At 42.0% G+C, this 24,392-nt stretch overlaps 1 protein-coding gene across 1 annotated transcript in view; it reads left to right on the plus strand.

Annotated features, from left to right (window-relative positions):
• Cntnap2 (contactin associated protein-like 2) overlaps positions 1 to 24,392 on the plus strand; it is a 1,999,509-nt gene that overhangs the window by 1,529,412 nt on the left and 445,705 nt on the right. The window contains exon 14 of the mRNA XM_005404887.2: positions 22,797 to 22,953. Within this exon, the coding sequence (XP_005404944.1) occupies positions 22,797 to 22,953 (157 nt within the window). The remainder of the gene's footprint in view (positions 1 to 22,796; positions 22,954 to 24,392) is intronic.

Genomic DNA, 24,392 nt, shown 5'->3' on the forward strand with positions numbered 1-24,392 from the left:
GGTCAGACTTTATCTCAAAATAATATATAAAAATGAGTTGGGATTATAGCTCCATAAGAAGGCTCTGGGTTCAATCTCCAGTAGCACAATACACACACACACAAACACACACACACGATAAACTACTCATTTATTTCATACCAATAAGATATCTTCTGAAACTGATACTTTCTGAAAATTAATTTTTATAAATAATTCATTCAATTGTTCCTCCTCCTAAATAAGCTCAGAAGACTCTGTCCTGACAAGGGTTTTTATTTTTCCTAGCTATAAAGTAAGAGATCATAACTGTTTTTTATTGTTTTTATTGTTGTTTTTCTCAGGTAGCAGCTAAAATTTGTACAGTCTTTGATTTTCTAAGTTTCGGCTTGTGTTTATTACTTTTCAGCTTTAAGAGATAATAAATCATTAAAAGAATTTAAATGCGAGAAGGAAAGTTTCAGGTGGAAGAATGATTTCACATACTCTCAGCAATGTTTGGGGGCTGCTTCCCCATTGCTGCTTTCATCCTTGCCTTGCAGAATTCCAGGTCCAGACCTAGACATAAGAAAAGTTAAGCTTCCACCTTTACTGTTCTCAGCTCTGAGCTTTTTTATCACTACACAATGATAGGCAATGTTTGCAGACATGGTTGTAACACCTTCTTGACATATTTTTCATGTTTTTTTTCCCATGGAAAGTTTAGGATTTTCTTTTTTCTCTTAGTAGGATGGTTTATTGGATCGTCCTATTTTTATTTTGAAGAATAAAATCTCTGACAAGGATGTTTTATAAAAAATGAGTTACTTTTAGGTTTAAAAATCATTACAAAAACTACTGAAGATGTTAGGGATAAATAAACTGGTACATCAGTGCAAAGGAATATTACTCAGTAACGAAGTGGAACTAAATACAGTTGCATCTTATGACATAGATGAGTCTAGGAAATACGCTAGGAGAAGTAAACCAGGTACAAATGATTAGTAAGGGCAACTGGCTTGCTGGAAGATTGAGTCAAAACTTCCTTGACAGGTGTTAGGGAAAAAGAATTCATTTGACTCTGTCCTTGATTTGAAGATCAAATAATCCTCTTCATCAACATTTATTGATCCTTTACTAATTGTTCTCTGTCGTATACACTGTACAAAATCATCTCATGCATTTTTCAGAAAGCCTTGAGGATACATACTGGTGATGGGGTTGGACACTACCCCAAATCTGGTACTTCTGCATTTTAGAAAACAACAGAAGCAGGCCATAGAAACCAGAAGGAACTCCCTTTGCCCCTTCTCCCCTGAAGTGGGCTATAAAGTCCCCTGAAAATAGATATAAGACCCTCATTCCAGAGGGGTCCTCCCTGTGGTCCTAGAAAGGGAGAATTCTCATCAGTGAAGACTTGGATGAGAAAAGAATCTGAACACACAGCTCTTGTTAAGATCCCCAGGTTTATTACCATTAAATCACCGCTCCTTTGACAGTTATACTTCTTCCCAGCTATCCCTTTCACCAGACTTAGCATATAGGCCAAGTTTCCCTATATTTTTGGCTCTTCATTTCTGAAGGGCACCGTGTCACATAAAACTTAAACAATTTTCTCTTGTTAACCTGCCTTTTGTGATAGATGTCTCAGCCTTGAACCTAGTGACGGGTTCTTTCCCCCTCTACATGATTGCTTCTTTTCATAGACAAAGATACTGAGCCTGGGAAGGCTCTTTATGGTGCCAAGCCGGACTCTGGCTGGCTCTTGAGTCTTCGCTCTTACAAACCATGTCGATGTTCCCCAGGGAATGGAGCAGACAGAGAGGCAATAAGCTATTTCGTAATGTCATTTGTGCCACAAAAGAATCGTACATAGAATCTGTGCTTGGGATGAGCAGTACTTTTTACTATATCAAAAATAAACACCAGGAATGATAATTTTCCAATAGGAAACTGTTTTCTTTTTTTAGCTTAGTGCATGTTCACGGTTCGTGTAGTTTCCAGCTGTCTGGTGGAGTGGTTATACGCATTGCAGCATGCTTACTTCCTTTTTTAAGCCCTTTCCCCTTCCCTTCCTCTCTGTCCCTCCTCGTCCAGTTCTTCTATGCCATTTTTCATTCTCATTGATTCAGTATTATTAATCTTAGCTCATGCTTTTTGCCTATGATGTTTACAGTGATTGGGGTTGTTAGGTTGCTATGCATGGCCAATCTTCATTCCTCTTATTTCCCTTCCCCTTCTCCTCTCCTCTCTCCCTTGTTCCACTGGATGGCTTCCCTATTTCAAGAGATCCATATTCTTGGCCCCTTCAATCCATCTTTTACTATTCTCTCTGTTTGTACTTTGTCTCACTCAAATGAGATTTACCATATAGTATTTAAGCTTGTGTGTCTGGTTTATTTCACTCAGTATTATACTTTCCAGGTGCATCCATTTTCCCACAAATGTGTCTAATTTGTCATTCTTTATAGCTGAGTAGTATTCAATTATAAATATAGCACCACATTTTCTTTATCCAGTCGTCTGTGGATGGGTAAACAGATTGCTTCCAGGATTTAGTCATTATGAATTGCGCTGCTATAAGCAACAGTAATATGATGACGTAAGCTTTTGGGGAAAGATGCCTAGCAGGTGGACAGCTGGGTCATAGGGCACTTGTAATTCCAGTTCTTCAAAATAGCTCCATACTGATGTCCACTATGGAGAAATTTCTGGTACCGGGAATCGAACTCACGACCTTGCGCTTGCCAGGCAGGCGCTGTGCCGCTGAGCTAAATCCCCAGCCCCCAGGAGAAATTTCTTTAAATACTGTTTTTCATAGATTTTGGGACAAAGATTTTCCAAACAACAATAAAAAAGAATTGGATTGTGATTACTACTGTATAACTTACTTTTGAGAGTGAAAGATTAAAAAATGGGTTATTTCCTCAAATTAAGAACTGTTGTCTGTCAAATCACCATTAAAAAATTACAAATAAAAGTCACAGACCAGGAGAAGATATTTTTATATTTCTCAAAGAGAATTTACTATTTTTACTTATCCAAATTGATAGTAATTTTCAATTTTTTTCTTGAAAGGACTCTATTTTTGTCTTTGTCATAAATACTCTTGTAGATTCACAGAGCAAGTCATTCAACTTTAATGAATTAGAGTCGGCCTGTTATTGTCACCCCTAATATTTCTTTGTTTCTTATGAGGAGAAACGAGCATTTTACATTCTTTTTAAATCATTCTGATCTCATCCTGGGAAGAATAATGCAGTATATGTCAAGTCCTTTTGAGAATATACAACATGACATAGTTTTCTTTTACGTCTGGCAGTGACAGGCCATAATATTACTGAATAAATTCTTACCAAATTGAAGCTCCAGGGCTTGGTTTCCATGTTTTATTTAATATTGCTCTTGCCAGCTCTCTTCTGACTGGGCTCAATCAAGATGTTAGCTCATATCATATTCTCACCAACTGCATTCGGGATAGTTTTGCTTTCTTTGGAGTTGACTTCTGTACACTTCTCACTGTAACGCACACTCACGTCGGTTTACAGCTGTCACTATCGAAGAGACCCTGTCTCTTGTCCTCAGTAACCTCATAAGCAATTCCCCAATCCATGGCAGTTCATTCTAATACAATGCACTGCACATTTCTGAACATAGTAATTTTTAGGTGCAAAGTACCAAACTGATACTCATGGGGATTTCCGACAGCTTCTTCCTCAGCTTGAATGTCACTCCTGGGACTGTGATGCCCTGTGAAATAACAAAGGGACACTAGCCAGAGGAGCTGCCATCTGGACTCTGGCGGGGAAGGCGTCATTTACATAGGGTTGCGTTCAGACACCGGGTCACAAAGCTGTTCTTTCCAGTAGTAAAATGAAGTTGTCAAGCATGGATTTGCTGTGACTCTGCAGGTGTCATTGAGATACAATGAACTTGACTTGCTTTTTTGTTATGGCTTGCTAATTCTGAGCAAAGATGGAATATTTTTTGTAATGCGTGCTCATCCAAAGGTCAAAACAATTTTTAACAAGGGCAGCCACGGCCCTGCAATAAAAATGTGGCAATCTAGATGCACAGTAAGTCTGCACGGGGCTGAGGGAAGTGTCACATTTACCTCTCTGGAAAGGGCACTTTAATCAAAAGACTGATGGCAAGAGGAGCTTTGAATTTGTTGTTCTATTTCTCTCGCATCTGCATGAAATTGCGTCTTTGAAACTATATATTATTGAGCTGAGTGATTCCAGAGAGAGACACGCGCTCTGAAGTCAACAGGAAGACACAGCGGCATCATGAGGTGCTCTGCCCATATGTACAGCCTTTGTGGTTGTCACCAAGTAGAAGGTACCAAGCAAATGGCGATGGGTGACAATATCGGGGTGTGGGGGCTCCCAGTATTTCTCCTAGATACTTGCATCTTAGCTGTGTTTCCTTCCATGAGTAATGACAGTCACAGGAAAAGCCAATGCCTGGTGTTCAAACACATCATGCAAAATGAGCTTTAAATGTGTGCAGGACAGGTGATGAGGTCCAGCTTTCCTCTCCTGGATGGAAGGAACAGCTCCCTCTCCTGCTGTGACAGTGCTGCTCTCGCTCTCTTGGCACCAGAGGAGGGAGAAGGTATTCCTTGGCAAATGGCTTGCATCCTCTTCAGTACCCAGATGGGACCATATGCCCTTCTCTGTGGTCTCATTCATCATGAGCAGATGCATCACTATCAGAGCTCCATGGCAGAGGGAACAAAAGAAGTGGTAGAAGAAGGGTTATGTGGGATAGTTCCTGATGGCTTGCATAACAAGATGGAGGGGTTGGCTTAGGAGCTGAGATGCAGAATCCTAAGAGAGACAGAGAGAGACAGAGACTTTGTTTAGATGGAAGGATTGATGGAGAGCATCACATGCATTTGAACTGGGTTTGAGTTAGCCAAGCAGAGGCGTCAAGCAGACAGTTGGTGTCTGATCCTCAGAGGAAAGAGTTGGATTAATTTTTATTATTGCTGGGGACGGAGCCCAGGACCTCACACATGATGCTGAAGCTCTCTACCACTGAGCTACAGCCACAGTCAGACTAAAGGTGTAATAAGGACATGCGCCATGAAAGACGTTACACAGTCAACAGAAGAACAGCAAGCAGAGATGGAGAGCACGGCTTGCAGCGCACAACATTGAATCGAATGGAAAAGTGTTTGGACTCCCCAGGAAGCAGCAAAGGCAACTGGAGCAGCATGAGGACCATGTCTCACGACACAAGTTCAGCGTAAGGGTTTCTAAGGCAGAAAGAGAATGGGACATGGTTGAGCATAAAACATTGCCCAGAGGTCTAGGAACAGGAAACTTCGGATGGAATGGAGTGGACAGAAATGGACCAAGGGACTGACTTTAAAGAAGGCTATTTTCACACGATAGTTGGAGAATCTGCTTCCCACAGCTGTAGTCAAAAAGGCGGTGGCAGAATAAAAATATCCAGGATTCTGTAAGCAACTCTTGCAAGAATCATTGCTTCTGAAAGAAAAGGGTGAAGATGAGGGGATGGCTGGAAGGCGAAGAGACATGGGAGGGGTAGAACTTTGGTTTCTGGTTGCTTGTTTCTCCTGAAAGAACCGACTATCAGTCTTACACCACCATTGGGAAGCACATGGAGAAGAAAGGAATAAACGAGAGAGTTCATCTCCCAGAAAGGTGGGGGATGAGTGGGACCCCAGGGAACCCAGGGGGTAACCAGAGAAAGGAGCAGAAATGTGAGCAGGAGGGGAGAGGAGAGCATGGAGTTTGTGCAGCCAGGTTTGGGAGTTTGCTGACAGAGAGCTGAGGTGGTTCCTTCTGACATCCTCTATCCCTCTGTGAATTCCAAAGTGATGTCAGCTGCTCAAGAACAAACAGGAAGTTCTTAGCACACAAAGGCAAATGGATACAGGTGCTTCCGTGAAGGGTGGAAGCACAGAGGTGAGGCTGGGCACCTGCATCACCACCAAAAGCAGAAAGCCCTGGACTGGCAGGATCGCAGACTGGAGTCCTGACAGGAGAGAAGGTGGGTCCAGACCTAAGTAGCAAATGTGTGTGGTGAGGCCCTAGGGTTGGACTCGAAGCTGATTAATAAATACAGGCCTAGTTCTCATTATGAACAGTAGTAGCTGCAGAGATTGCAAAGAAAAAGCAAGGTGGCTGCTAAGCCCTGCTTCCTCGTTTACAAAGTAGCTGCAGTTTCAGCAGAGGATCAGCTGGGCTAGGCCGGGGCTCCCCTAAGGAGAACAGGTTTTACAAAGGCATGTGTAAAAATGTGCCTCAGAGACAGCTGGAGTAGGGAAACGCTGTTTGTTTGTACATAAAGGATAAAAGTACAACAAGCCCTTGGAAGAAGGATATTTCTGGTAGTGGGAAGATGTGGGCATAATGTTGCTATAATATGTGCAATTTGTAGAAAATAGGGAGTGCAGTGAAATCCATTCAGTCACTTCTGAATACATAGATAGAGAAGCCATAAAGTCGGGGAGCATAAGGGCCAAGAAACAGAGGCGATCAAAGCCTGGGCGCCTGGGTTACAAGCAAAAAAGAGCCTGAACGAGGAGCAAAGGGAACATTTGGGTGATAATGCTACCGCACAGAATCCAAATCTCCAGACTCCGATTCGGCACTGGTCTCTCCCAGAGATCTCTGCTTCGCGGCCTCCTCTCTAACCCACTGGGACATCCAGCGTCTGAAACAGGGCAAGGGAAGGGGTAGCTGGGCTCCACTCCAAGCTGCGGGCGCCAGGGACAGCTGCATCGCCGTTAGCCACTGTGTCCGGTTAGAGGACAGAGCGATCCCAGGAGAGTCTCTGGGGCCACAGTGCTCCATTTTCAGATCTGTGGGATTGATGCTGCACTGAAGACGCAGCTGCCAGCCTCACAGGGCAGGAGGGGCCAGGAGAGAGGTGGGCATCTGTGTCTGTCTGTCTGTCCGGGCTCTGGTGAAGAGCTAGGCTACAATAGCATCACTGTGTCTCCCCGTTGGGTGGGGATACCCCTCAGATCCCCCAAGAATCTGCCAAGGTAGCTGCCTTCCCTGCACATTACCGCAACCCTAATGTTCACCATGCATAAGAGCTAGAACTCAAGAAATGGAATATCCCCCAAAATACGTTTTCTTCTGAACAAAGGGTTTAATAGGAAAACAATTTGTGTCAACAGATAGATCCAGCAATCTCTTACTTTTTTGTTGCTGTTGGTTCATTTAAACTAAGATTTATCTGTCTTTGTAAATCTAACAGATGATGTGCAATCTTGAATTTATTTCTTGTTTTGGTGCAATTGTCTTTCTTCAGGTCATGATTCCTAATGTTGGTATAGCAGGTGCAGAAAATCGTGCTGAATTACCACTGACTGTTGGCTATGCCAGGGTCTCCCAGAGTGCAGAGAGCTTGGTGGGAGTTATCAAGTAGGCCCCTCTTCCCACAGATCTATGAGTGTCAGCCAGTCTGGCCAGCAGGCTGCACACTGGACTCTGCCCTCATCCTGACCCCTCAAGTCAACCTGCACAACCACATCCAGTGAGTTCACTGTCAAACCAACCCCTGACATGTTTAAAGTCAGTGTAAGACACAAACAGATTTTTAAGCTTCCTGAAAAGCCAGTTTCTGATTAACAAACTTTGACTCTGGTACTGCATATAAGAGTATATAAAGTGAGGATGGTATATAAAGTCGGGATATGATACAGAGGTGAATATAGGACCATTGCCAATGGATGAAGGTGGCAGAAAAATAAACCCTATTATGAGCACCAGTGTGGACTCTGCAAACCCGTGGTCAAAGACGGTTCCAAAGTGGTATAATTGCTCTAAGTTTTGTGTAGAAAAGTCATACTCTTTGGGGGAACAGCTAAGGTCAGGTGAGACTGACTAGAAGGACCACCTTGCCTCAGGTGAAAATAACTTTCAATGGATGGAGCAGGATGCAGTGAATATAAACCCTGAAACAAAACCCAAACACCAGAAAGAAGAATGTGGTGTGACCTTTTTCTTTCCTTTTGCCTTTGTGGTTACAGTTTGTTCCAATAGGAAAAAGAGATAGAAGTAAGGACTTGCTTGCATGTATTTGAAATGGATTTATTGAGCACCTACTAAGCACAGGGATATTTATCAGTAAATAAAAGCTTGGCTCACCTGATCTTAAACTCCAGGGGGAAGAGACAAAGTAACCCAAAAGCAAAGTACTTTGCAACATATCTGGCAATAATGAATGCAAATCAATAAAGAAAGCAGCATAGGACTGGGAAAGAAAGGAATGATACTGTTTTAGGCAGGTTATGAAGAGAAAGTTTCCTTAATAAGGTGACATCTGAGCAGCATATGCATGTAACGCTTAGGGAGGCTGAGGATCACAAGCGTGAGCCCAGTCTGGGCAACTTAGTGAGAGCCTGTCTCAAAATAAAAGCTAAAAAGGGCTGGAGATGTAGCTCAGTGCAAAGGCCCTGGGTTCAGTCCTGGCATGAAACAAAAAGATATCTGAGCAACACACTAGGAAGGAGGAGATCTTCATCAGCAGTGGAGAAGGGAACTCCAGGCAGAAAACCAGCACCGCACAGCCCTGAGGGGGGGATGTGGCTGGGTCCCAAGAACAGCAGTGTGGACAGGGCAGCCTTGGCAAAACCCTCCCACCAAGAAAGAGGTCCGCTGTCAAGAAGTTTGCTCATCATTCAAAGTGGGGCAGTGCATTCCGGCTCTACTGGAGACAAATAATTAAATTCAGAAAAGCAGGGGTTTTGATATGTTTAGAAGTGTGCTGCCTACTAGGCGTCTTGACAAAATTATTCCTCGAGAGCTCCAAGACGACCGTAACCAAAAAGGCTATGTGCATATTGTGTAATTTGTTATAGTCATCACCGTCAGACTGGAATCGGTTGCCCCGCCAGAAGAAAAACGTGACTAACGGATATAATGTGAAAGGCTTTGAAGAATCTCAATTAACACCAGCAGGTTAATCAACAGGCTAATAAAACAAGTTGTAGTGAAACGCACACAAGGAAAATTTCGCTCGACGCGTCAGTATGCAATTCTTTTGTTGTGGAGAGAAGAAAAAGAAAAAGGGCAAATTGTAGTGATTTCACTGCTTAAATAAGCATCCCTTTCCCCCACTTGAAAAATCTGCCGCTTTTCTTTGCTGTTGAACTTCTTGTCATCTTACTGCTCTTCTGTGAGATTGGAGGACTTTGAATGTGTGCCACTTTTATTAACTGCTCGTGCCCTTGGAACAGGTGTTAGTGTCTCCGCTTCCTGGAAGGAAGCCCAAGCCGTGGATGGATAATGTGTGGCTCTGCAGGTTGCTGTTTCTCCTGAAACAGGGTTTCCGCCCCTCACTGCGCAGCCGGCGTCACACACGACCTCGGGTGTGTGCTCCAGGGCGATGTCTTGCTTTGCCTTAAAGATGGATGCATTGTCATATAGTCACACTTTCTTTCTTAAGAGAAACACATTTGATAAGGTTGAGGTCAAAGCTATTTTAATGTCATCGTGGGTTTTTTTTTTTTTTCTCCAATTTATCAAAGAGTAGAAAAGAAAGCATCGATTCAAAATGCTTTCTCTTTTCCTTTCACAACTCCCCTGGTTGTGTCTCTATCAGAATGGGCTTGCAGTAATGATCTCAGCTTGAGATTTTCTCCAAGACGGAGTTTGTGTGGGGTTGCTCAGGCTTTAGCCAGTTGAGAAGACGAGGAATCATAGCAGTGGTGGTGGTGTTTCACCAGGGTTGGCCCGATTGTCACAACTTTGATCTTTCCCTCTGTGTTCATTTCTTTTTCTTTTCACCACAAATAGCTTCAGAACCTCATGACTGTGCAGAACCTACACTTTGTCTCCCGGCTCACCTCTCTTCTACTCTATCTCTGTTCTCAAGTTTAGAAAGCTTTCCTGCCTTGATCCTTCACCCTGCAACCTTACAGCCACTTCACCTTGACCTCTTGAAACTTGGCCATTTCAAACAGGAGTGGACCCTTTGGGTGCTCTCCTGAGCCTCAAACCTAGTGACGATTGGCGGGCTCACCCTTCACCTTTCAGCGCTTATTTGCCTGCTGCTGTATACCTTGGACTGTGCGGGAAGCTGGAGGTATAGAATAACGTCCAGATGTCAGGGAGAAAAGCAGAGAAAGCCAGTGCAATGTGGCACTGTGCAGTGAGCAGTCATTATATCCTCATACACTGTGGCTTAGCAGAAGCATGGACCAAAGCAAAGAGCCATGGGAATGACCACACTGCCTTGGTTCTCTTTCCCCTGGGCACCTGCCCTCCCTGAAGTCCTTCTCCTGTGCTCGTGTCACCCTGCTCCTCATACACTCTTATTTTACCCTTGGGTTTGGTGATCACTGTGGATGATTCACAGATGCACAGATTGAGCTCTAACCCCCTGTTGCAGTCACCGGCTTTGCCTCCTACTTGTCCTAGGCCCGCATTTCAATGAGGAAGTTTTCTTTGCCAAGGTGCTGTTAGCCTAGTGGGTAGGACAATTTTTCACTGTGCAGGGCTGTCTCAACCATAGCTGCTCACTTAGCATCCTTGACCCTGGGCACTAGACTCTGGTACTACCTTACCGATGTTTCCAAGTCACCTCAGAGGAGGTGGAAACACCCCCCATGGAGACCCATTACCATTTTATCCTTACTGTCTACAAAATGAAGCTGAATATTTCTCCTCTAAATCAACACTCTCCTCTGCAAGAGAAAATGCTTTTAAATATTTGTATTTGTCTAGCCTGAAAACCTAGGAAGTAGCACTGGCTGATCCACCTGGTCACCAGATCCTATTGCTGTCCTTTTACAGATGTTTCTCCTCTGCCTTTAGCACAAAACCTGCCATGTGGGTAACTCGTCTTCTAGAAGGATTCCTCTGTTTCTAACCTCCTTTTCCTTATAGCACATCCTGAACCCCCACCCTGACCTTGCTGCCCAATTTCTTTAAAATCCTTCACACTCAAAGACTTCTATGATAGGACTGAGACCCCTTTAGATGTACAGTTTAGCTGGCAAGAAAATGAAGGCGATCTTAGGGACGTAAAGTGAAGCAAAACCCCATAAACCACAAGCATAAGTGGGTACTGAAGCCAGGCCTCCCTGCGGGTCCCTGCAGCCTGCAGCCCCGTCTTGCAGCAAATGCTCCTGAACGGGACTGACTTCTATAAAATGTGCTTTTTTGCAAAACAGAATTCGAGAAGCTAGACTTCCCAGTAAAAAGAAAAATGAAGCTAAACCAAAAGTGAAAAACCTACTTTGCAAAAAAAAAAAAAAGGAAGAATAGGAAATTTGACTATCTGAAATTTGGCTCAAGCAACATAAATAGTGAAAAGAAAGTATCCCTTGAAATTGTGTTACAAACATCCAGATCTGATGTATGTTTACAGCATAACTTCCCACTATTTAGATGGTTAAGAACAAATTCAAACTGAAAATATATTTTAAAGACATCCCCAGTTGGTAATATCCCCAGGTATCTGATAAAAGCAAATGCAAAATGTGTGACAGGGACATACCTGCAATGGGACGTCAAAGCATTCCCGCAGGTACATTACCAAGTAATCTGACACCCAAGGGAAAAGCAAATCGTGAAGTGGGCAGGGAAATAAGATACCATCACAGAAAAGCAACATAAATAGATAACGGCATTGTTCAGTGCTGCAAAACTTCAGACATTAAAATTATTAGATCACAATGTTTTTCTTCTTAGAAGGGAAGAAATTGAAGCTATGACTACAGGAGACATGATCGAAGATAATGACTACCATTTGAAAAAGAACCAAACAAAAGTCAGAAGAATAAAGAATATAATGGATAAAATTAAATTTTAGGAGAATTGAATAGCAGTTTCTGCCTAGCTGAAGTGACGGTACTGAAAGGGGCAATAAATCTGAGGGAATTTCTGAAAAATCAGAGCGTGAAACAAAGATTTGAAAAACGTGAAGAGGTTAAGAGCAAGGAGATGCAATCAGGGCCCTGTAACACATCTCTCCTTGGAATCTGAGTGACAAAAGGAGAAAAAAGAGGTGAGACTTGACGCAGGGCACATGGCGAAGGACTTATCTGAACGGACGAGGTTTTGCAGGTTCCCATGAAGAAACAGATTTATGTTCCACAGTGGATCCCCCAGAGAAGGAAAGAAATTTCCCCACTAAATAGAAAATACAGATTGCCTGAAAAGAACGGAAGTTGAACTAACCACCGACTTCTTGATAATGGTAGCCTAAAGGCATTAGAATAGTATTTTTGAATTTTGAAAAAATAACCATCAACCTTAAACATACTACCCAGGAAATTCACCTATCACAATTAAAGACATTTTAGATGATACATACAGTGGCACAATTCCCAGTGGGCAAAATACGGACTTAAACTAAGGGTCCATTGGTGGATGAATGGATAAAGAAAATGCCATATACCTTCACCATGGAACATGATTGAACCTTTAAAGAGAAGGAGATTCCTTCGTTTGAGGCCGCATGAGTAAGCCTGGAAAACACTGGATTCGGCGACCTGAACCAAGCACAGGAAAATAAATACCATATAAGCTCACTTACACGAAGAACTTTACAGACTTGAACTCATGGAAAAAGAAAGTAGATGGTGGTTTGCCAGAGCCTGGGCCAGTGGAGGTGGGACATATTGGTCAAAAGATATAACATTTCAGTTAGATAAGAGGGAAAAGTTCAAGAGATCTGTTGTATTACATGATGACTATAGTTAATACCAGTGTACCACAGTATGTTTCAAAAATTGTTGAGACTACACAGACAAGCAGCAAGTATAGGACACTAATGTGTATGTTAATTAGCCCAATTTAGCATTCCTCTAAGCACATATAATTCAAAACATGATGTTGCACGTGATAAATATATAAAAATTTTGTCAATTAAAATTTTTAAAAGTGTTAAACAAAGAACCCTCGGAGGTGTCCAAATAAAGCAGAACAAATAAAATAAATGTAGAGGCAGGTATTAATGAACATATATGAGGATATATGAGAACAAGCCTGGCGTGGTGATGCATTTCGGCACACAGGAGGCTGAGGCAGGAGCATCACCGTGAGTTTGAAGCCAGCGTGGGTTACATAGTGACACCCTGCCTCAAAACAAAACAAGAATATATAAAAATATATATAAACATATATAAGAATATGCAAATAAATCATATGTAAGAGTGCAGTATAGGTATATAATTTGAATATAAAAAAAATCTTATAACAATGAAATAATGAAATTAACTTATATTAGCCTCAGAGAGTTTCCCAAATAATTCCAGTCTTATGCATGCCCCAATAGTTCTTGGAGGCCGGTATTAATTTGATACCAAAATATAGTGGCAGAGCTGGACATGGTGGTGCATGCCTGTAATCCTAGCACTCTGGGAGGCTGAGGCAGGAGAATCACAAGTTCAAGCCCAGGCTGGACAACTAGATACTTAGCATGACCCTGTCTCAAAATGAAAAGGTGCTAGGGGTGTAACTTCATGTGAAGGCCCTAGGTTCAATCCCCAGTACTGAGAGGAGGGGAGAGGGAGAGGAGATAGGAGAAGAGAAGAGAGGAAAGGGGAAGGGAGAGGAGGAGATGGCATATGGCTCCATCTCATCACTTTGGGATTAGTATATCATACTTCATCCCAGGTACCACGGCGCAAAGAAACTATAGTGGTTATGAGAGACCCTAGGACTAGTGATGTTGGTGGAAACCAAAACCAAGCTAACTTGGAGTGAGCTGGCCCATTCTGTTCTCTTTGTACCACTGATTCACACACTCCCATCAAACTTGTCACTTCAATTCCATTCAAATTAATAAAATCTGATTCATTTAAATAGGGTTCAAAGTGACTGGATTCAACTGCATCGAATTTGGCTCAACGGAATTAGTCCGTGATTGAAATCTATTAAGTTCAATTCAATAAAATAAATTTAAATATTATGCAGTGAAATTAATTTTTAATTAATTGACATTTCAGTTCAGGTCCACTTTAATCGGAACTTCACTTCTATATTTCTAAATTTGGTCCCCATTCAAATCAATAAAAAATAGCAAAATCTGGTATAATTCTGATAGGTGCAGCCTGCAGCTAATCAACTGCATTCATTCCTATTCATCTCTAATCAGATGAGTCTAGCGACATTCATCACAGACAGGCAAAATGTTCACCTCCAACTGTCAACTGAGTATTTATATTAGAAATTCAGAAAACGTGTTTTCCCAAGCCACATATCACCATCTGCAGTATGAACTCCTCAGGACTTCTCCGGATCTATTCTTTGTTTGATCTCTATATGAACAGGGGGCAAATTAGAATTAGAATGGTTGGGAAACAGAAGAGAATATTGCCATCTAATTTCATAAACTGATTTCTCAAAAAGTACAAGTAGCTTGAGATGACAGGCTTTGTTGTGGAAGGGACTACCAACACATAGGAGTCTTCATTTTGTTTTTAAACCCCTCAGTTTACATAGTAAAATAAGGGAAATTTGAGTCAAGATTATGGCTATGGAATCATAAAAAGAAAAGGGTGAGAATAACTATATTATTCAGAAAAAATGTGAATGAAATGGAGGTGTTGCTATAGGCAATAACATTGCTCCCTCTTCACATCTCCCCTACAAACAAGGTCCCAAGGAAGTAGTCCAAGCTGACACAGGCACTCTTTCTTTATGATGCTCCCCTGTGTCCAGTGAACTAAATCCATCACTGTCCTTTGTCCAACTGATAAGGATCACCAGGGCATTCATGACTAAGTCTCAAGCTTTCCCTTTGAGATTCCTATTCCATAACCAAGGAATCTACATCATCTAACACAGTCTCTGGTGGATCTTAGGTAAGTTGGAAACGCTCCTCTACTTCCATATACCACAGTGACTTACGATAGATTTAAAACGTGGTCACTCCATGACTTCACCTCCAGGGCTCGTGCTTCTGCAAGAATCCTAAGATGTGGCACAGGTCCTAAAGTGACTGCAGGCAAGCAAACTCCACATGTCAAAGAGGAGAAGCTGTCTCCATTTAAGCTAGAGAACCTAGCACTAATAGGTCATCTCTGCTTCCTTCCCTGGGAACAAGGGTAGCTGTCATCTTTAGCTTTAGGCCCTGCCTCCCTAGGACTATAAATACTCCAGGTTGTAGGAATGTGTGTTCCGGCCTACAGGGTTCTAAATTATAGCTATCGGATTACGTGGAGGACTCCTTAGCAGCCACAGCGCTTTGAAATGTTCTGTCTGCTCCAACCAGCCTAGAGCTTATTCTAAAGCCTCTTTGACCTTCCTCCTTTTCTAGGGCATTTACATTAGAAGAGAGAGTCTCACAAGTACCAGACTATTCTGTACATTCAGTGTAGGATCCTTCCAAATAATGTTGTTTTTGTTTAGTAAGCACACTGTCATTCATAATGTGATATGGACTATTGGAATCGGATCCCAGGGGCCAGCTGCAATTCACGGGTACAGAGGAGGAGAAACAATTCAGCAGTGCAGTGGAAAGAATGGAAGGGAGGAAGAAATGGGGGATTTTTCAGAGCCTGAGTGACTTAGAAAGGGTAAAGTGTGGGATACGATAGATACGTCAATCTGCTTTGTTAGACTAGCAGTGTGCACCTATAAGACTAACTATATGCATCTATCCTGGGATACCATGTTGTGAACCTCAAACAAACACAATAAAAGTATTTTTAAATGGGGAGTCTATAGTGTACCTTAGGGGACTTCGAGCATCCAGAACTCCCCAGAGCAGAGCTTGGGGTAGGTTACAAAGCAGCTACCAGCAGGGGGCACCAGATGCCACTGTGAAAAGTGCCTCTGCTGCAAACTGTAGCTGTTTTAGCTCCTCTGCTAAAAAGCCCCCTGTGATTCTGTGACAGAATTTGTACATAAGCTGGCAATAGTGAATATCATAAAACTAACTTTCATCCAGCTAAAAAGATGCTTCTAAATATCCATCTTGGAGACTATAAAGCCTTATGGTATTGTTTTTAATATGCTATAAATTGTGACAGACTGCTGCACATTACATATCCCGGTAACAGTCCTGGGTGGGCCCAGACAGTAGTTACTTAAGCCTCCAGTCACGTGACATTGGCTAGCTCAGAAGTTCCAAAGAACACATTGCAGAAACACAAATATGAACTATATTTTCAAGACATCATCCTGCATTTACCCCCGTGCTTCTGAAATAATTTATTATAGCCAGGAATAACAAGACATCTCTCGGATCCTTTAAGTCTTGGAAAACAAGTAGTCTTTTTCCTTTTGCTTTTTCCCACTTACTTATCCGAGCCATAAAGAATTTTTCACCTTAATGCAGCTTGCTCTTAAGTGAGTACAAATACTATACTGATTATATTTAGTTCCATCCATATTTGGCTGTTTTAATTCAATATGCCCAACTTTGGTAATTTAGCTCTTAGTTAACTTATAATGTGGTTGCTCATCACCTAGTTTTGTGGCAGTGACTACACCTACTTACTGTAGTTAACTAAAATCTTTATACTCTTCTAAGACTGAACAAGTTCTTAAACTCTTAGAGGAATTATTTCTTTTCCCAACACTTTCTATTCTTATCTTATAAAAAAAACTTTCCATTTCTATTGCTTTTAACTGCTTTCTCCCCAAAGACAATTAACAGGTGAATGATTTTGTAAACCAAAAGTATCACTTCATTAGCATAGAACAAATACTAGGGGCTGAGGATTTAGCTCAGCGGCACAGCTCCTGCCTGGCAAGCACAAGGTCATGAGTTTGATGCCCAGTACCAGGGAAAAAAAAAATAGCATAGAACATATGAAGCAATTCTGTGCTCAGAGCAGATTGAAAAATTCTTCTCTGGCTGAATGTACGATAGACACCAAATTAAAAATTTATTTAGGCTCTAGTGATTTAACCAAAATGGCCAGTACTGGTAACACTTGATGTAACTTGCTTTTTCCCTGGAATATGTTTTTTCTTACTGGCATTCTTTTGTTCACACCAGATAGAAAAATAGCTAAGACTTTCATGCTGTACTTCCCTTATTTTCCTAGGAAGGAAAACAAAATAATATCAGCTTTCCATCACCCTAACTGCAGGAATTAGTTACATAAGGATTAAAGTATTGTGATTTGAGGAAAAAGTAGGAGATGGCAGAAGCTGGGACACAAGGCCACTCTTAGTCGAATACTAACAGCTCGGACTAGAAGAAATGTTTCTGCATATATGCCCTCTGCATCCCATCCTAGAGTCTAACAAAAACCCTTCCCTACAGTGCACTGTCGGTGTGCCATAGCTGTAGAGCGTGGATCCCACACATAGCCAGGAACTTCCCTGGACACCACTGCCCAAAAAATTGGACAGTGAGACTTCCTTCCCTGGGCTTCTGGGTTTCTCCTGAAGGGAGTGTTGAGAACCAGCTGGCTCTCTTCTCCTCTCCAATCTCCTTTGTGATGGTCTCATCCTGAAAGTGAGGCCGATTACTGTCTTGCTGGTTGCACCAACACTGTTCTGATTTTTACAAAGAATCCTGAAGCGTGCACCACGTCTTTGATTCATGCAAGTTCCCAACACTTCCCATCATGAAGGCATAGCAAGGTGTTACGCTGCTTCTGTTGGTCCCTGGAGGGATAACCAGCAGTTGGGTTGAGGTTCAGAGATACATACTTTTCACAGACTATTGGAATTACAGACTGAACAAAAGAGTCTCCTGCTGTCAATCCATTAACTTTCATTACATCCATATCTGCTTTGTTTCCTCCCTTCCTGCAACTGAGATCATAACTTTTCATTTCCAAAAACAATGTGATTGGATGTGAAGGCAATCTGGCTGGGACATCTGTCATGCTGATAATTTCCAGAGTTGATCTGGTTGGTCTGGCAGGCTAGGATGGTGTCCTTCCTGTGTCATCACTCCATCCTGGAAACTTCAAACTCCGTCAAAGAGAACCACCTTCCCCCATAAAGGAGAACCACTTTCTCGGTCAAGGGGATACAAGTAGTTGGGCTCCCCTGCTAGAACCTCCAAACAAGCTCTCAAAAGCAATGATATTAATCAAAATTCCCTTTGGGAGAAAACACTTATGCTTAGATCACCCTGAAAAGGTCCCATGTAGTAAATGAATATGACAGCTGACCTGAACCTACATCCTTGGGGTCAGGTTTGGTCTTGCAGCCCCAGCACTCTTCTGCAACCCCAGTGCAGCACTAGCCACATGTCTCCTGTTTATGAAATCAACAGAAGCCTAGCGCAGCTCATGGGTCGGATGAAGTCACCAGGTCTTGCAGTGGCTCAGATTACTGTATAGTTTCCATGTAAGGGATTTTTCAAGCAGTTTTTGACTGCAACAAAAAAAAAATGACAGTGTATTGCATGCCGTGACTTCAACAATGGGGCAGAAGGAGAAGGAAGAAGCAAAATAGCTTGACTGTAGAAGCAAACTCAGGCCTTCTAAGTGCGAAGAAAAGACCCAATGGGCAGCAGACAGAGTTTCAGAATGGACCTGTCTCAGAGAGCAGACATCTTTCTTCCTTCAGAACAGAATATTAGTATCTCCTTCTTGACTACTCACCAGATTGTCTTAGATATTTTTTAAAATTCCAAATATAATTGTGCCAAGAAAAAACACAGTCAGATTCAGTCAAACCCAGGAGTTTGTATGGAGCAGGAGAATCCTGGAATGCTGTAACTAACTCTTTTTCAAGTCCAAAATGCTTGCTCACTCCTCACAGGACGGTGAACTCCAGTCCCAGTCTATTTCGGGTGACTTTAAATTGCCTACATTTTAACCAACTTGCTTTTAAGGGAAACTACTAGAATATCTGAGAAGGTGCCACAGCACTTTTTATGTAATTTCATTATGGCTCTTATTTTATTGTGTTCTTTGTGATTTTTCAAGTGATAATTCATGCTTGCAAGACCTTCCAATACTTTTATTTTGGGCACAATATTCTGAGAAACAAGTGAGTACTTAACATACTGAAAAGACAAGTGAGGTAATACCAGGAAATGGTGGCACACAGACCCGGAGATTTTAGTGGATTCAGCCTTTTGGGTTATTGGGTGCCACCGCCCCCCCTATTCCCAGCTTCCTCCAAGGGTCACCCATCCTCTTAGCATACGGTTCTTAAGGCTCATCCATATTGTCACATTTTGCAGAATTCTTTTCTTTTTAGGACTAATATTATTACAGAAGAGAAATCACAATCAGGAGCAGAGATTGAAAGGAAAACAGAGATAATGAGCCCTTATGTGTAGACAAAAAGCACTGCATGCTCACACCTATATGAGATATATAAAATAGTCTGATCAGAGATGCAAGCAGTGGGCTTGTGGTCGCCAGGAGCTAGGAACCCGAGGAAGGGCACAAAGCCTTCAGGTAAACAAGAGGAATGATTTCCAGAGATCTGCTACACAACTCCATACCTGCAGTTAACAATACTGCATTGTACACTTAGAAAATCATTAAAAGAGGAGATTTCATTAAGTACTCTCACTGCACTAAAATGAAATTAAAACAAAGTCCTCTGGTGTTGGGGCCTTTGAATCTCCCCATTTATCCCTTTCTCTGCCCACCTTTGAGTCCTCACAACCAGTTCTCCATTTATCTTCTAATTGTCACAGTGAAAGAATTTTATATCCTCCTCTTAGTGGGCTTTACTCTGAAAACTTCCCATGACAGCCATCTGCTCTTTTGGAAATCCTTCCTTCTTTATCCTTTCACCCCTCTGGCTGCCTCCTTCCTGGGACTCCACTGTGATCCTCTCCCTCTTGTCTTGTTTCAAAAAGCTGTTGCAATCGAACAGATTCCATCCATACTGCTGCCACTTCCAATAATTTTTGAGTTGCCCTGATGGCTGCTGAAACAGGATTGTATGCTCCTGAGATCTGGATGCCTACAGGCAATTTTCTGTTTTATGTATGAAGCTCATCATCTTCTCATTCCCTAGGATTCTGAACTTCCTCCCCATTCCCTGCCTTAACGCAGCTCACCAGCATCCTCTTGGTCACCCAGACCAAAAGCCTCCCGCCGACTTCTGTCTCTTCCCACCAACCTTAATCCTACCAGTCCCAGTTGTACCTCCCAAATCTCTTCCTGTTTTTATTTGCTTTTTTCATCTAGTACTGTTTTGTTATTTCTCTTCTTCATGAAAAAGGAGCACCTCTGGCAGGGCATAGTTATACGTGCCTGTAATCCCAGCTACTCAGGAGGTGGAGGTAGAAGTATTGCAAGTTCAAGTTCAGCTTGGACAACTTAAGATATTGCCAAAAAAAAAAAAAAAAGTTGAGGTTGGAGATGCGGCTATGTGTGAAGGCCCTAGATTCAGTACTGGGGAAAAAAAGAGGATTCCCTGGATCCATCTCACAGAGATTCATCTAGTAACTTATTATTGATCTTTTAAAACCCAAATTTGACCAGAAGAATTCCCTGCTTCAAATAGTTTAGCGATTGCCCACTTTTCAGGAGAAAGTTCAAACTTTTTAGAGCAGAGGGAAATAAGTATTTTCAAAAGAGAATTAATCAGAGCAAAAACACATCAGCTCGGGACAAGGTATTGTGCAATATGTGATCCTTGTTTGCCGTCCATTGCTGACTCCAGCTGCAACCCTCCCAGTGAGTCTCCTCAGCCCTGTTTGACCCTATGTGTGCGTGCTTCTGCATACACTTTGCACTAGAGCTCTTTATATTACCTCCTGCCTCCTTTGAATAGGAGCCTGTTATGATTTAGATCTAGAACATTCCTCAGAAGTCTCGTGTGTTCAGTAACAAGGCTTTTGGAAGGCAATTGAATTATGAGATACTATACCCATCAGGGGATTGATCCATTGATGAGCTCACAGCTAATGTGGTGTTTGGAGTTAGGACCTGGTTAGAGAAGATGTACCTTTGGAGGGTGTGTCTTCCTTCCTGGATCATATTGTCTCTTTCTTCTTCCTGACTTCCATGAGGTGAGCAGCTTTATCAGCAGCTGGCTAATCTCTAAGTCTTATGGACAAGTGTACAGCAAAGGATAAAAGCAGTAGACAATGTAATATGGTACATAGGGGTCCAGAAAGGTCAGAGCTCTTATGGATAAGACAGACTTCTCTGAACTGCCCACTATTTATTGTGTCCATATGAGGGGGCATACAGAGAAGTCCAGGGAATCACTGAGGCAAAAGGTGTGATAGTAAGCAAGGCCTTGTGAAGATGGATCAAAGACATTCCAAGTGGTAAATCTTTGCTTAATAAGAAAACTGTCTTATCTCTAAGGTTGGCAGTTTTTGGTTTGGAACTCTGAGTGAGATTTAGTGCCCTCAGCTGCGCTATTATCTTGCCTTCAGAGATGTCACAATGTCACAGGCCAGTACAGGACTCTTCCATGGCCATTGGCATGGAGAGTTGTTTCTGCATGCCAGTCACTGGCTCATTAGGCAGGTCATTTAGTCCTGGGACAGACTCATATGTTAATATACAAAGTCACTTGATTAATTCTAAAGCCTGTTCTCCACCATCTTAGTGGTCTCCAATCCAGCTTTCCTCCACCAGCCCCTTCCGCCATGATGTTCCTGCCTTGGAGCCAGCTGACCATGGACTGAACCCCCCAAACCATAAGCTAGATTAAACCTCACCTCCTTAAAGTTGAATTGTCCTAGCAACAGGAGAGCTGGTTAACACAGAACCCTTACCTCTCGCATAGCTTTATTTATCACAGAATGCCATTCAGCCTCAAGACTCTTTACCACCACTGGAAAAATTCCCTTACTGACCTCTTTTCCCCAGCCCACTCTCCTCCCTGCTTGTAACACTTATTAAGCTGCACTTTCAATCTGCGTTTTTCTTCTCCATCATTCCACTAGGTTTCTCATAATGTTTGACATATAAAGGAATCCCAGTGGTTGTTTGGATGAGCGTATGAATGAACCAGTGAATATTAGGCTAAATAACAATGAAAGCAATATACACAGATTCATTCCAAGACCCCTATAGATACAAAAATCTACATATATTCATGTCCCTTATGTAAATTAAGGTCATATTTATACATACCCTATGCATCCACAGCCTGTGGATGAAATTATCTTGTGATTACTTCCATATCTAATATAATGTAAATGCTGTGGAGACAGTTGTTATACTGTGTTGCTTAGGGAATAATGCCAAGAAAAATGTCTGTGTTGATGTGTGGTACAGACATAATTATTTTTCAAATATTTTCAATTCATGATTTGTTGATTCCATGGATGTGGAGCCCCTAGATTTGCAGAACCAACTGCATGGAGAGCTTCCTCCATTGTATTGTCAGCCTTTTATTCACTTCTGCTCAAACTTCTGGTGTGGGGGCCAGTCTGCTGAGTGATTAAAAGAATCACAACTTTTCTAAGCTACATCTCTTTCTGCATAAAATCAAGAGGTTCTGTATGGAAACAATGGATGTCCACAGTTAGCTCTACTGGTCTAAGATCTCCATGACTATCAGTTTACTTAGTTGTATATCTTAGAGTCCATACAGGGTAGCCTGGCCCCCACCTGGGCTTCGAATTTACTCCTAAATTACAGAAGCTTGAATGTAAAAGTTTCTTCCAAGGAGATCAGTACATGTTTCAATAGAAAAACATAGATGCACCAATTCTTTAGATTTTAAAAAAATTAAACATTCCTATTATTGAGCTAAATTTATTTTTTTTATTTTAAAGAGAAGAGAACAAAAACAAAATAACACAACCAAAGATAAAAACAAAACACCACTAAAACTATAAAAATGATACAGAATTGCAAAACAAGATGATGGGAAAGGTAAGCACACCATTCAGTGTCTCTGAGAAAAGTACCAATGCGGGAGAAGTGGGAAGAGGCTGAAATGCTAATCACCAGATCCAGGTGCCATTCTAACCACACCTTTGCCCTCTTGCAGATGGAAGTCCCTACACTTGGTGGGTTGGCAAAGCCAATGAGAAGCACTACTACTGGGGTGGCTCGGAGCCCGGAATTCAGAAGTGTGCCTGTGGCATCGAGCGCAACTGCACAGACCCCAAATACTACTGCAACTGCGACGCAGACTACAAGCAGTGGTGAGTGCCCGTGGCCAGCGCCCCTGCAAGTCACACTAATTAGCCCGATGGGAAAGATGCAAGAGTGCTGAAAGAATAAGAGAGTAGGTTAGAAAGGTTTGGAACTAACCCAGCTGACAAATGCCAGGGACCACTGAAAAATATAAAAGTGGTAAGAGGTCAGTATGACAAGGGTATGCATTTAGAAAGAGACTTGACACATAATTGATGTGCTCATATTTTATTCAGAGAGGAAAATAATGAACCATGTTGCCGACAGTGATTTGCATTATAAAATGTGCCCTACAACAGTGGAGGGGTGGCTGGGGCAGGAAGCCCGTGTGCAGGTATGGGAACAGTCACGGGAAACCATCCCCTCCTATGCCAAGGTCGTCTCCCTGTGTGTCTCTTTGAATGTCTGCACCAACAAAAAAGAATTAAATTTTAAAAAGAGGGAAGGGAAAAATAAGAAAGAAAGGGAGGAAGTGGTTCTTTGCTCTTCTCTCCAGCAGGTTCTTGCCTGTCTTCTTTTCTTTCCCACTTAAATTGTTTATAACCCTGACACCAATCAGTTTTATAAAGATCTATTTTAGGTTGCTTTCATCCCTCTGCTGGCTTTTGGTCTGCTCACAGTGAATGACTAAGTCTGTGTCACTCATAGATAAAGATGAAAATCATCTGTCATTCTCAGAGAGAGACAGACAACAGACAGATAGAAAAGCAGTGTCAGAAGTTTAGGTGGAAGAATGTAAACCAGGAGCACATCCCAGCCCCAGCTTCCTCTGATTTGAGGAGCCTAGAAAGGCATTGCACGCTATGATTCTGCTCCCCAGAGCTGCAGGAAGCACAGCCCAAGAGCTCTTCATATGACCACCCACATGTCCCCCAGGCCTCCCCTATGCAACACCTCCTGCTAGGGCAAAGCACAGGACAAATTCATTCCAGCCATTGCCCCAAAACTAATTCTGAGAACAAAAAGTTGTATGGCTTTCAGGTAGGAGGTCCATTTACTTCCCAAGAATCATATTTCTCTCAGTAACTGAAACAAATTACAAGGCTTATCTATGTAAGTGATTTATAGACTGTATGTGTGTACATGTGTAAAATACTAGTGAGTAGCTGTAATTATGCTTTAACTGTGGCTGATTGTAAAGAGAAGACTGTGATACTCAATTTTAAATTTTTTTATTTATTTGAAAGAGCTATTTACAGACAAGAGGCTGCTAAAATATATGGTGAATGTTTAAATTTTAAAATTTTTTTCAGTAAGAGACACGTTGCCATTAATCCCACTTAAATACTCTGCCTCACTTGAAAACACTTGTCCCTCATTCTTGCCACTTTCTGAAGCAGTTCTGCAAGTCCTCTTTTGTGGGTGTCTTTATGGGGTGTGATAAAAAATAGCATATGTTGCTGCCAACTTCTGTCCAACAAAAAGACAGATTCATAAAAACGTGAAG

Source organism: Chinchilla lanigera, unplaced genomic scaffold (genome assembly GCF_000276665.1).
Source record: "Chinchilla lanigera isolate Chin_1 unplaced genomic scaffold, ChiLan1.0 scaffold00090, whole genome shotgun sequence".
In the NCBI taxonomy this organism is placed as follows: Eukaryota; Metazoa; Chordata; class Mammalia; order Rodentia; family Chinchillidae; genus Chinchilla; species Chinchilla lanigera.